The following is a 13,760-nucleotide window of genomic DNA, read 5'->3' on the forward strand; positions in this document are numbered from 1 at the left end:
GAAACAATTTTTCACATCCTTTCTCAACATTTGAGGAGCCATTTAAAACTGTGAACAATGATAAGAAGTTGTATATTGGTCAAGGATGTACAGAAAATACTCAGGTGCCCAGGAAAGGGCGCTGTGAGCCGGCAACGTGACACCAGGTAAGCCACAAATACTCGGATTCCTTATTCTGTAGAAGTCATGACCCAGGTCGCTGGTGGAATTCCTAAGTTAGGTACAGCAGCCTGTTCTGCAAGGCTTTTGTTACAATATAGGCTAGTAATAATAACAACAGCGTTTAAGATGAAGAGTTGTCTTTTTCGTGCCATGTGAAAATCTGGGCTGCCTGATGGATAAAGGAGGCAAAGAGAAGAACAAGGAGCAAATGCAAGAGAGGAGGCTGTTCCAGGAAGGTGGCAGCAGCGCGTGCGGATCATGCTCTGGGGCCTATAGCCCAGGGACACCCGGGCCGGCCCTGCCCACCCCGCTGGCCCCGGGATGAAGCAGCACTGGCCAAAGCAGAGGTAGGAATCCAGGAGTCCAGCCGGACACCCTTTCTCGCCTCCCTGCCTCCGCTCCCGCCGTCCCCAGCTCTGTCATGTCTGGAAGCCTGTCCTCCTTCTGCGCCTGGTTTTCAGCGCAATTAAAGCACTTCATTCTCTGTAAAGCCTGTCCTTACCCCTCCCTCGGATACCTGGCCACATTAAGCCACTGTCTCCAGCGGCCCTAGGGTGCTTCCTGAACCTCTTTTACAAAGCTTGTGTTATTTTCCAGTTTCTTATTAAAGTGCCTGTCTCTCCCACACTTGCTTGTCTCTTGGAAGCAGAGCCCTGACTCGTGCCTGTTCAGCCAGCACACTGTAGGCGCTCAGCAGGTGTTTGGTGGAAGATGGATGACGACGGGTGGATGAAGAGGAGAAAGAGCACAGCACCCCGAGGCAGGGAGAGTTCTGAGATGCAAAGATCTAATCGCTCTCTGCCTACATGCAGGGAGAGGGCAGAAAGGGGACGACAAGGACAAGTGGAGCCACCCTCGCGGGTCCCCATATCCAGTGATGGCACAGATAGAGAGGCTTCTCGGATCTTTACCCAGGGACGCCAACAGCTCATAGTTCATCTGCATCACGTCTCTGTACAGTTCCTTCTGCCACTTGTCTAGCGCGCCCCACTCCTCCCGGGTGAAATACACCGCCACATCCTCAAACACCACCGGGAGCTCCTCCAACAGCCCCTCCTCAGAAGGATCCTGCAACAAAGAGTAGCAGGTACTCAGTACTCCTCTCACATCAGACACCCAGCATGATGCTCCAGGGATCCTGCTCATGGCCTGTTTCTCCTGGGAAGCCTGCCAAGAGGCCCAGACGCTCTCTGAAGAATTCAGCTGTCCACCAAAGTCAAAAGAGCAAACGTGTGGCCCAGAGTCGGTAGGTAACAACTACACAAACTTCACCATGATCCTAGAAGAAAGGGAAGACCCTTCCTCTTCTCTCTGGGAAGGAAAGGACAGGGCACTGAGGAAGAGGGTCTCGAAGAGCCTCGTGGCTGCACCCGTCCTCGAGAGCACCTTCTACTTATCTACCATTGCAAAGGTGGCCGCTGCCTCTGAGCCACTGCTGAGTTTCCCCATCAGGATGGAAAGAGCAGTAAAACAACAAGTAAAGATGATCCTGTTCAGTGACTAGGTTAACACACACTTTACTGCTAAAGGAATTCAGGCTATAAAAGGTTAGACCTGTTTATCATCTTCTAATCCTAAACACTGAGGGAACATGAAGGGAAATGAGCTTTGTCCCTTTTCTGGATTCCATAAAAATCCGAACTTACTAACTTTACCTACAATGTTAGGAATAAGGAACGTCTGAGCTCTTCTCAACAGAATACTAGAAGGGGCTGCTCAAAATGACTTGTAGTAAAACCCCGCTTATATGGTGGGGGGGCGGAGTTGAGAAAGGGGGATGGATCTGGCTACTCAGAGACCTCAATTAACACAGCTTCCTTGCAGGGCAATTTTCCAAAGAATCAGAAACTAAACCTGTTGCATTTGATAAACAGGCCTGAGGTGAGAAGTGGAGTCTGGAGGTCTCATCAGTGCAGCAGGGCTGGGAGGAGAGCCCTGGGCTGGCGGCCAGGGGCTCAGCAGGAGGGCAGCACCACGAGCCCTTGTTCTCTGGCTACATCTTAGCTCTTGCCCAACAAGGTGAGTTTAACTACGCTTGCTCCACCCCCTTCTGTGCAGCATTAAAAACACATTACACAAAGTCTGAAGAAACATGAGTCCAAAGTTAAAGCTGAAACATATCTTTTACATTGATTATTTAAGAGCTCTGCAGCTGTTTTTATGGTTGTGGGTTATTTCTGGAGTTCTGTGGTCATTTTAGATTCTGGATAAAGATGGCTTTTCTGAATGTAGCTGTTCTCTTAATGTCAGAAGTTAGAGTATTTGGCCCCACTAATATGTTTTGTTATCTGCCAAAAGGAGATAATAGTAGTAGGGCTGTTGTGGTCAGTAAAGGAGCTAATACATGTAAAGCACTTAAAATAAGACCTGGCACAGCTGAAGCATGGCAGCTTATGGTAACGTGATAATGTTAGCAGCAGCTGTGGCTAATGGAATTGTTCCACCATCATCATGCAATATACATTGTTGTCAGCACGGAATCCTCCCCCTTGAGCCATCATTATAAACATATTACCTGGCCACAGGGTTCAGCAGAGTCATTACATAAAATGTTATCATCTGAGGAACTGCGGATGTCATCAACGATTTCTGTTTGCCTGAAATCAGGGATGCGATCCAGGTACAATGCAGGAATTGCTCCATTCCCTCCAGGGTCCCCCAGGGCAGCTCTCGAGCTGGGCAGGAGCTGGGCTACATTATCACAAGCCCCCAGAGGCCCTGGGGGGTAAAATATGGGATAATCTGCAGGGAAGAAGGGCCCCTGGCTGGCCAGTACATCACCAGACACCTCCTGGGTGCTCTGGAAACGGGCTGCCCAGAGGGGGTCCCGTGCCGCCAAGGCCTTGACACAGAACACGTGGGCCTTGCTCTTGGCGTGGTATTTGAGAGTCTCCACCTTGAATGGTCCGGTATAACCTTCTATTAATCTTGACCGCTTGTCCCTGACAGATGGGTATTCCCGGCAAGCACAGCAAAAGAGAGCCGTCTGCTCCTCATTCATGACCAACCACGGGAACTGCGCAAACCACGACTTCTGGATGGATCGGGGTTTGGAGGGTTTGCTGCTTCTTCCTGCACAGTCTCCCTGGAGGCTGCCTCTCTCTGAGCTGAAATGGGACAGACAGGCTTCCTTCTGAGGAGGCAGGTAGAGTCCAGCTTCTCTGGATGAGCTCTGCATATCCATTTCCTCCACGAAGCCCATCTTGGTTTTTCCTATAGAGAAAAGAGACAGGTGGAATTTTCTCTGAAATCCTACAGGTTGAGTCACTGCAACTCAGAGGTGCTCAGATCCACGTTCTATGAAAGCTGGAACCATAGCCACAAAGTGACCCACTGTGTCCCTGTTCTCTTCTCTCCAGCTCCCAGCCCCCCAGGCTCACTTTGCCTAACCCCAAAGAAACAAATGGACTTTAAGAAAAAGTTCTTTTCCCTAATATAAAGGACAGATACACCTGGTCAAAAAGAGAGCTCCACAATTTGACCTGTGCAGCCTAAGACAGTGGCACAGCCTTCAGGAGAGCAGACTTATTTACTAGAGACTGAACACTGAACTCAGAGAATGTAGGGTTAAAGAGGTAATTGAAGCAAACACCACCACTCCACACTTAGCAGGAATCCCCCTCTTTGGTACCCTTGCCAGACAGGCATCTGCACTTGGCTCATGTATCTTCAGAGTGAGAGAACACCCCCCACCCCCCTACTGGGCAGACAATTTTGGCCCCCAGAGAGTTCTCCTTGAGCTGCATCCATCTTGGAGCACCTCCCCCCTGGGAGGGCTACTTCAGCCCTCTCTCACACCACATCCCTTCTGAGAGGCGAAAACTCCCAGGACCTCACTAAGATTTTTCTTCTTTAAGCTAAACCAGAAGTTTCTTTATTCACGCCTTAGTTGAAATGCAGCTTAGACACCTCTAACTGCTCTTATGCACCAACAAGTTCAGATGCCCAGTAGGCAAGGACTTGACAGTATTTGCTCCAGGCCACTGGACCACGAAATGGTCCATTACCAATCCCGGAAGCACAAATCTACTAATAGACTCAATAGGTCCAAAGTTAAGAGCCAAACACAAACCAAAACAAGTCAGTGTCTGTGAAGTCTAGGGCTCTGTGTGGTCCATCTGAGACAGGCTACAAGGGAGAGCAATCTTCCCTGATGCCATTCCTGGAGGAAGTAGCTCCACCTCCCTTTTCTCCGGTAGGAGGGGACGGTAGCAGCGTTCGTGTATAACTGGTGCACAGGGAGAAGCAGAGGACGAGGCCAGAGGCCTGGGGCCCAGCTTCCTGCTCCCTCCCTCCAGCAAAGCACCCCTCCTCCCGGGGCAGGTCTAGGCTCACCTGGGTTGGGGCTCAAGTGACTCCTCTGACCTTGGACACTGGCGAGCCATGGTTCTGGCCCTTGCTCAAATTTATAGAACAGCTCCGGGCTGGCAATAGTTGATCCTGAGTCAGGAACAGAGAAAAGCACTATGACGTTGAATCCAGGTCACACAGGTTAAAAAGGTTATGAAAACTATTGGTTCAGAACAGAAGCTCAAACTCAAATGCTGGGGGGACCAGACAATAATCTGAGGAAACCAAGTGCGGGGGTGGGGGAAGGAGGGGGAAGCAGGGGAGGCTGTGGATCTGAGCCCAGGTAGCGGCAGCTGCTCAAATTCAGGAGAGGCCATCAATTAAATGCAGGGTCAGCGGCCTCGGGACCTCGGAAGAAGCTCCGAAGGGCGGCCGCGATGCCCAGCCCCCAGCAGGTCAGTCAGCTGCTGGATCTATGCCTTTGGTGCTTCATGTAAAAAAATAAATAAATAAATAAATGCAGGGTCAGCACGACCAGACCATCCCAGTTTTCAAGAGAAGCCAGAAATCTTATTTCTATGTGTTCCCCTCCATGGCTATATACTGACAACTAATTTAAGTATTTTTTTTAATATATAATTTTACTGATTTATTTTTGGCTGTGCTAGGTTTTCTTTGCTGCATGGGCTTCCTTTTTAGTTGCAGAAAGCAGGGGCTACTGTTGAGTTAATGGTGTGTAGGCTTCTCGTAGCAGGGGCCTCTCTTGCAGAGCACAGGCTCTTGGGTGGGTGGGCTTTGGTAGTTGCTGTTTCTTAGCTCTAGAGCGCAGACTGAATACTTGTGGTGCATGGGCTTAGTTGCTCTGAGGTATGTGGGATCTTCCTGGATCAGTGATCAAATCTGTGCCCCCTGCATTGGCAGGCAATTTCTTTACCACTGAGCCCCCAGGAAAGCCCCTTATTTAAGCATTTTAAAGAAGTCAAACAAAAAAAAAAAGAGAGAAAAAAGGTGTAAGCCAAATCTGGCCCAGTGCTACTTTGCAACTTCTCGTTTAAAAGAATCATCAGTTTTTAAACTTTTTAGTAGACACAAAGAACGCAACCCCTCCATCCAAAGAGAGCTGAGACTGTTGGCCCCATAAACCTTAGACAAGGGCCAAGATGAAAAGAAGTAAGGAAATGCATGGTGATGATCATCAAATTGAAATCAGAAGAATATATATGCACATAGACACAATGAACTACAATCACCTCTGTCCATGGTACTGGAAGTCTATCCACAGACGAGAGAAAGGACATTCAGAAAATAAAAAAGATGAAAACTATCTACTTGGGCACAAATTTTTAAGTTGTTTCATTTCATTAAACCACTACAACAAGCCTGTGAAAAAGGAAAGCTTGTGAAGAAAGACACCAAGTCTCAAAAAGGCTAATGGGCTTGGCCAGGCCTTGTGGCAGAGCCGGCACTGAGACCAGATTTCCACGCTGCAGATCTGAGGCTTCTTCCACCGCTGCCCACCACCTCCAGTGTCCTCTGGGCACTGAAACAAAACCCACCTTCCAGCAGCACAGTCCACAGGTGGGGCTCCCCCTGCCCCCGGTGCCCTGGGATATGCCGAGGCATCCAGGTCTAGCCCTGGCACACCAAATTTCCCCACTTCTCTTGGCCAGTTTAAGTGGAAAAGAGAAAGCATGATGTGTGAATCCACAGGCAGTTAAGACAGATAGAGGACTGAGTGGATAAACAGCGTCAAGATGCTGGGGGGATAAATGGTCAGATTCCAGACAATTCGCAAGCATGTCACAGTCAGACATGGTTGGGAATGCTGTGGGGAAGTGAACAGGAGCCATACCCAGGGGTGCCACCAGCTTGTCAGAACCACAGATGTCCTTCTGCTGCTGACTCAGCAGCACCCACTCCTCCTGAAGCAAGTACACCGTGATGTCGTCAAACATCACAGGAGCCTGGAAGGGAAAATGACACCAGGTAAGCACCAAGTTCCTCCTTAGTCTTCCACGGCTGTGTTCACAATCACCTGAGGGCACCCTGGGAACAGAGGTGGGATCTACTGGGATCTACTCTGGAAACAGATCAGACTGGAGGAGGGGGCACCGTCAGTCTACACACAGGAGTGCACCTCATCGCTCTCCCCCACTGAGTGCAAGTCACAGAGGGAACGAGACCCCCTTCTTCTAGGGAGGGCCACACCCTGAAACCAAAGTGCTGTAACGAAGGCTGACTCTGGACTCTCACAATCCTCTCCCTGCACGCTCCTCGCCTGCTGTCCCACAGGACCCATTACTTCTCAGCCAGTGCATCAGAAACAACCAACAGTGCTTCTTTTTGCAAAATCTTGAACGTGGTAAATATTCACTTAGGAAGATGTATCCAATTTCTAGAAATAGTCAAATGTCACTGAGAACTATGACTGTGAATGTGTCAATGATCAAGATGGGCAAGGCTTTAAGACTGAGAACTACATTCCATGGGGCTTGTAAAGGAGCGCAGTTCCACCAGAAAGGGGCAAGGAAATTCAGAAAATGTTTCAAGTTCTGGATTAAGATGGCAAGTTCAACAAGTACACTGAATTTTGCTTCCTCCTGTGAATTTAAAAGACACCCTTCTCCCATGAAAAAACCCCAAACGATACACCACTAGGATGGACAACACAACAAGGGGACAATAGCAATATAATTGTGCTAACTGAAAAGCAGATGAAAAAGTAATAACTGAGCAGATCCAAGAAAACTGAATTCTCACCCAACAGCAGACAAACAACCCAAGTTACACCAGTAAATCAGAGGATTTACTGAGTCTCTCTAGAGAGAGACTCAGGCCCTGGCCGCCCGAGGAACCATTGGCCTGGGAGTGAAGGCAGCAAGGCTAAAATAACAAGAGTTGGGGGAAAACTGTTTGCCAACAAATGCCAGACCCCTTACACAGGCTCCAAGATTGCAAGAGCCTCCTTCCCACATGATCAGAGCTTCAAGTTAGAATTCTGGTTTTCCATTGTTTAGAGTCAGCAAACAACTGGACTACCAAGACATAGCAAAAGGCTCTTTTACACCTAACAGAGTCCAAAACAGATGGGGGTGTAGGGGTAAGGGCAGGGGGAGAAGGATCTGAGGAAATGGATGTGAGGCAGGGAGGAAAACAGTCTGTAAAAAACAAAAGTATCAATAGCCCCAGAGAAGTAAGATATTGCAGCCATGAACCAAGTGGTTATAAAAGAAATAATCAGAAAACACTCAGAATCTGTTGCTGGTTATCCTTTTAAATTTTGTACCACCAACATTTATCAGCTACTCAAAGAAATAATATTAATAAATAAAATTCTCAACAACAAAAAACCCTCCCCCAAAGAAAAACATTTTGGGAAATCACATCCTTGGGGTATCGGCCGTTTCAAAGTGACAACACTGAAGGGACTATTTGGTAAGTCCAAATAGTCCAATGGCTATTTCCATTTATAGCAAGTTATAGTACATTTTTTAAAATTTGCCTATAACTTTATATTCCAATTTTAAGTACATGAAATATCTAACTTCAGCAAAGAAGCTTCTTGAGAAAAACAGTATACATAATTCTTATAAGTCACTATTGATTTGTATATTTAAAAATAATTTGAGCATTTTTCTTGTAAATCAATATTTACTGCAGAAAATTTAGACAGAAAGCCAAAAAACAAAAACAAAAAATGCTTTAAGATCATCCACAATCTCCCCAATGAAAAAGAATTAGTATTTACATTTGATATGCAACTTGCAAGTCTTTTGTCTATGAATATGTATGAACAGTTTTTAAAGTAACAATAGAATTGTACTGCCAATGTGTATGTTTTAAATAACTATTCATTCTCAGAGTGTCTTCCAAAGCAAAATATGATTATAATTCCAAAAAACTGCTGCAAGCACACTGCAGGATGGACTCCACTAAAAGCAGGCAATCAGACAGGAAACAGGTACACACAGGATATGGCCTAAGGAGAGCCAATGCGGGAAAGGGGGTAGAAAACCCTCAAGATTATAACGAAGGAAAATCCCAGGACTACTGCACACCAAGGCGACAGGGCAAGCTGTTCCGACCAGGACAGGTCAGTGTGTGACCAAGGGCAAGCAGGGCTCCCTGTTCATTCCACGCACCCTGCCTTCCTGAGGGAACAGGTGGGCATAATGAAAGCCACCGGACCCATCACTCTATGAGTGCCACAAGGACGGAGAACACGGCCAGGGCTGAATGTTTAGATACTAAAGAAGTATCTTCCCACAAGAGCCTTGTGATGACTGCAATGTAAAACACACACCTACACACAGACACACACACACAAATCTGCTTGAACAGGAGGACTTTCTTACCTACACAGACAGCAAGGAATATCCCTGGATGTTCTATTTTAGTGATTCCTACTGTCTATAGGTAGAGCTGAGTTCTGAGCCCAGCACCAAGTTCCCTGGATCTGAGCCTGACTCCCCTTCCTCAGCTCTAGACATTGCCCCACCTGGAACCTCTACTGCAGTCAGGTCAGGTAAATATAATTGTAATCACAACCCTATATTACTCCTTTCTTCCCTCCACACACCCAGTCTTCAGATTCCCCGATTCTGCCCACTTCCACCAACCACTTAAGTTCCTACTCACAGTCCATCTCTTTCTCAAGGGATTTCCTGTCCACCGAGCAAAGCACTTCTGCTTCCCCTGAGCAGGAAGCCCTTATGATGCCTGGTGCTCGGAAGCTTACACTGATTATCTTATTTTATAACCACCTTCACCATCACCACCCTTCCTCCCATCACCACCACAGGATTTCATAGGCATTAATTCATTTGTTCACTGAATACACATTTTATTTGTTTCTGTGTGTGCCTGGAGATCCTAATATATAAAAGACACAATATTCATCAAGGAGAATAAAACCCCTTGGGAGGTGACAGACAACTATGATATAAGTGCAACAACAAAACTGGGTCCAGAGAGCAAATGAGAAGGGAATAATCACTTCTAGGGGAAGGGGAGGAGGTTTGCTAGAGGTCGGTGACCAGGAACCAGAGATGTTGTTGAGGCAATAAACAAATATACAATAAATACCCCTATCTGGCAGCACCAACAAATCTCCCAGCAGACACAGAACACGGTGTTCGTCACAGCACCCACACCTATAGCAGAAAGGCCTCTGCAGACATGCCATCTTGAGTCATTTGAATGTTCAAAAAATACTGAGAACCTATTACATGCCATATATTGCTCCACTATTCTAGCTGGGGTATAGCATACAGTGAGTCAGCAAACATGTGAGTAAATAAATAAATGTGAGAATTTTATACTGTAATAAGGGCTGGGAAGAAAATGAAACAGGATAATGGTATAGAGTGACAGGGAAGTCTTTGACCTCTATCCATTCTTCTGCCAGTGACAAGGAAGACACCCCACACCCAATCCTATAGGCCAAGACTGCCTTTACTTAATAAATATCACAAAATAGCATCAAAGGAAGATTCTAATAATAGATCAATAATACCTCACATGGACCCCCCAGTCTTCCAGCTTTGAGCCAAAAGAGTGATATAAAGAATGGAACTTTCCCTGGCACCTCAGACAGTAAAAAATCTGCCTGCAGCGCAGGAGAACTCAGTTCAATCCCTGGATTGGGAAGATCCCCTGGAGAAGGGAAGGGCTATCCATTCCCGTACTCTTTCCTGGAGAATGCCATGGACAGAGGAGACTAGGAGGCTTCAGTCCATGTGGCTGCAAAGAGTCGAATACAACTGAGTGACTAATACTTTCACTTTTAGAATAGCACAGCTATTCTACCCAGGCCTTAGTTACCATCAGTCATCTGCATATCATCTTACATGTCTAGTTTGTTCTGTAATCACTTTATCTTTGAATAACATTCTCATTCCCCAAGCTAAAAAAATGCATACACCTGGAAAGGGTGTCCTTTTGATATCCTGCAATCAAGATTAGAATCAAGAATGAAATTCCCAGTCCCCAAGGTTTTCAATTAGTGATTGGGCCTGAAAAGGATTTCCCTCATAGCTCAGTTGGTAAAGAATCTGCCTGCAATGCAGGAGACCCCAGTTTGATTCCTTGGTCAGGAAGATCCCCTGGAGAAGGGATAGGCTACCCAGTATTCTGGCCTGGAAAATTCCATGGAAGACCATAGGGATGCAAAAAGTCGGACATGACTGAGTGACTTTCACTTTCCTGAAAAGGACATAAAATTTCTCTTCCACTTCCCAAAATATTTGTAGTTCTCTCTTTTCAAACTAAAGACTAAGAAAGTCTACAAATGGACAGAATCGCTTGAAATCAACCTCAAATCACTAATTCCAATTTGCAATGCCAATTGTTTATAGCCCTTCTTCCCCACTACATTTTGCTTCCCCTGTCCAAAATCAGGTTCAGTTTAAAATAAACCTCGGATATTACCTGAGGGCAAGGGCCATTTCCTTTACTTTTTTTGTATCCCCTAAAGCAGGAGTTGGGGCTTCCCAACTCCTGAGTGAGTGAGTTGGGGCTTCCCCCTTCCTGAGTGAAGTCGCTCAGTCGTGTCCAACTCTTTGTGACCCTATGGACTGTAGCCTGCCAGGTTCCTCCATCCACGGGGTTTTTCCAGGCAAGAATACTGGAGTGGGTTGCCATTTCCTTCTCCAGGGTATCTTCCCAACCCAGGGATCGAACCTGGGTTTCCTGCACTGCAGGCATACTCTTTACCGTCTGAGCCACCAGGAAAGCCCTCCCAGTTGGTGCTAGTGGTAAAGAATCCACCTGCCAATGCAGGAGCCATAAGAGACAATGGTCAGATCCCTGGGTTGGGAAGATCCCCTGGAGGAGGGCATGGCAACCCACTCCAGTGTTGTTGCCTGGAGAATCCCATGGACAGAGGAGCCTGGCAGGCTACAGTCCTTAGGGTTGCAAAGAGTTGGACACAACTAAAGTGACTTAGCATGGCACAGCACAGCAAAGCAGGGGTCCCCCAACATTCAGGATCTAATGCCGAATGATCTGAGGTGGAGCTGATGTAAGAATAAGAAGAAGTACACAATAAATACAATGTGCTTGAATAATCCTGAAACCATCTCCCACAACTGTCACCACCCTCCCCCCAACATTATTCCCCTCTGGTCCGTGGAAAAACTGTCCTTCAGATAGCCAGTCCCTGGCACCAACAACGCTGCGGACCGCTGCCCTAAAGTGCTAAGTATGAGGCTAGCAGGCAGGGCATCTTCAATCTTCCTCTGGTTAGGTTGTTGGACTGTTTATAGGTTGTTACATCTGGAAAATGCACTGTGGAGAGGGCTGAGTGAGGAAAAGATGCTTAAGCAAGGAGTAACTTCTTTTGTAATTCAAAATCTTTCCCAGTCTTCCCAGGAATAAGTACAGCATCAAAATACCCTCCTGATTCTTTCTCTCTTTTGTCTGTGGGGCCACCCTGCCGCGCTTGTCCATGTTACTGAGGTGAAAACTGCAGGAGAGTTCCTGGAGGAAAGTGGTCATTTCATATTTATCCTGTACTTCCAGATTCTCCATCAACTTAAATCCCTGACCACAAAGGCTTATTAAACGAGCAATTTTTTTAAAAAAGAGACTCAATCCGCATTCGAAAATGTTTGCTGAAGACATTCCTCTTTGGCCAGAGAAGAAACAACCCTCAAGAACTAGCATCAAAGAATATCCAGAAAGATCTTAGTCCCCAAAGTCTGCCATGGTCTCCAAGTCAAAAGCATGCGACCACGCTGGTCTTTGCTGACAGACTCTGAGCTCTTAGCAATCCTGCCAAACCCACTTAACTCTGTCTTTAAGCACTCTTCCCCACCTTTTCTTACAACTCAGCTTCTTGCCCAAAGCCTGAAGAAAAATTTACGGGAATATGCTTCTCAGAAATATTCAGATACTCCACGAAGTAGAAATTGGCAAGAAATACTCCAGATGCCAAGTCTTTTGCTTCTCAGCCCTTTCTTGGGAAGAGACATCTAGGCAGGGCCAAGCCCTCACCCTGCCCTCCCCTGGCTCCCAGCACTGGTGTCTTATCCAGCCTTAAAGCCTTAAAACACCACAGGCCTCTAAACGCCAACGTTGGGAAAAACGGGAAGCCCTTACGCATTACTCCACTACGCGGGTCACCCACACAGCACCAACGGGGCGACCACTCGGCAGAGCGCGGTTGAGCCAGCCGCGGAGGGAGGGAGCGGAAGGCTGCGCGGGACTCGCCGGGAGAGCGAACGAAGAGGCGGGCGAGCGGGCGAGTCCTTCCCTGCAAGGGGGGCTCATCTGCGCGGACTCCTCCTGTAGCGCCCGCCTCGCCGGAGCCCAGACCTGGGACCGACGGGAGGGGAGTGACGGCCCCGGGGCCCGTCCAGGCCTACCTTCCCCGACTCCCTGGGCTCCATGGCCCCGCTTTCGGTGGCCCGTGCCACCCCCGCCACTGCCGTCAGGCCGCCCCCTCCCCCCGCGGCCTGGCCTGAGGAGGCCGCAGCCGCCGCCGCGACCACCTGAGAGAACCCGGATTCCCTGAGGGGAGGGTGCCCGAGAGGGAGGGAGCGCGGCCCGGAATCGGCAGTGCCTCCTCAGAGGGGGCGGTGGCGCTCGCGGCTCCCGGAGAGGCGCGCGGCCGGTACTCGCGTCGCACCGGGCGAACCACTTTACGGCACCCCCCAGCCCGGGGCATCATGGGAAGCGCAGTCCAGGCTCAGTAAGCGGCTCCGAGAGCCGCTTGTTGGCTTGGGGAATACAGGGTCTCGGTTGGACAGAGCGGTTCGTTCTCTACCCTCTCCACTCTCCAGGGCCCAACAGTAAGGGCAGAGTGCTCTGATTGGGCTATAAGATTGCTTGTTCTTGCGTCTGTTCCTTCCCATTTTTGCCAGTAACTGCAGTTGCATAGGATTCTCCTGTCGGGGTGGTCTGAGGAACATGAAGGGACAGAGGGTAAATACAGAATCACTGGGCATTGGAGCAGAAGTGTCCAGCCTGGCTTCCTCCCTCTCCACCCCATCCTGGAAGCAGAGCTGGAGACCAAGGTTTGGTCCTGGAAAGTGACCCAAGAGAGCAGACCTTGGGACTTGGGAGGGTTAAACAGGGAAGAGGAAAAATTGATGGATGGATGCGTTTTCGAGGTCACTGCTGTAGGTATCGGGAGCTTCATTCCACTTCTAAGAATTATACAGAATGCCCCTCCCCATAATAGTCCATTGAACAATGGGAGGAGGAGAGCTCAGCATTCATCCATTGCTCCCATCCCCAGAAGTTGAGAGTTGCCCAACGAGACGGTAACTGCACTCGGTCCTCACACTTGTACTTCTAGCTGTGCT

At 48.2% G+C, this 13,760-nt stretch overlaps 1 protein-coding gene across 16 annotated transcripts in view; it reads right to left on the reverse strand.

The window, feature by feature from the left end:
- Positions 1-13,082, reverse strand: part of ZNF862 (zinc finger protein 862) — a 33,171-nt gene extending 20,089 nt beyond the window's left edge. For 3 of the 16 annotated variants that reach the window (XM_086394964.1, XM_086394953.1, XM_086394960.1), the window contains exons 1-5: positions 12,819-13,081; positions 6,305-6,416; positions 4,498-4,602; positions 2,678-3,375; positions 1,074-1,230 (exon numbers count right to left, since the gene is read on the reverse strand). Coding sequence is in view for 5 of the 16 variants with exons in the window: in XM_086394949.1 (XP_086251075.1) it covers positions 1,074-1,230; positions 2,678-3,375; positions 4,498-4,602; positions 6,305-6,416; positions 12,819-12,842 (1,096 nt within the window). In the remaining 11 variants the exon portion in view is untranslated. Of the gene's footprint in view, positions 1-1,073; positions 1,231-2,677; positions 3,376-4,497; positions 4,603-6,304; positions 6,417-12,552 lie in introns of those variants that run through there. The other 13 variants (XM_086394949.1, XM_086394948.1, XM_086394959.1 and 10 more) reach the window with 10 other exon arrangements.
- Positions 13,083-13,760: the final 678 nt, after the last annotated feature.

This window comes from Bos grunniens, chromosome 4 (assembly GCF_055505025.1).
Source record: "Bos grunniens cultivar Pamir isolate PY7600 chromosome 4, Bosgru_T2T1.0, whole genome shotgun sequence".
In the NCBI taxonomy this organism is placed as follows: domain Eukaryota; kingdom Metazoa; phylum Chordata; class Mammalia; order Artiodactyla; family Bovidae; genus Bos; species Bos grunniens.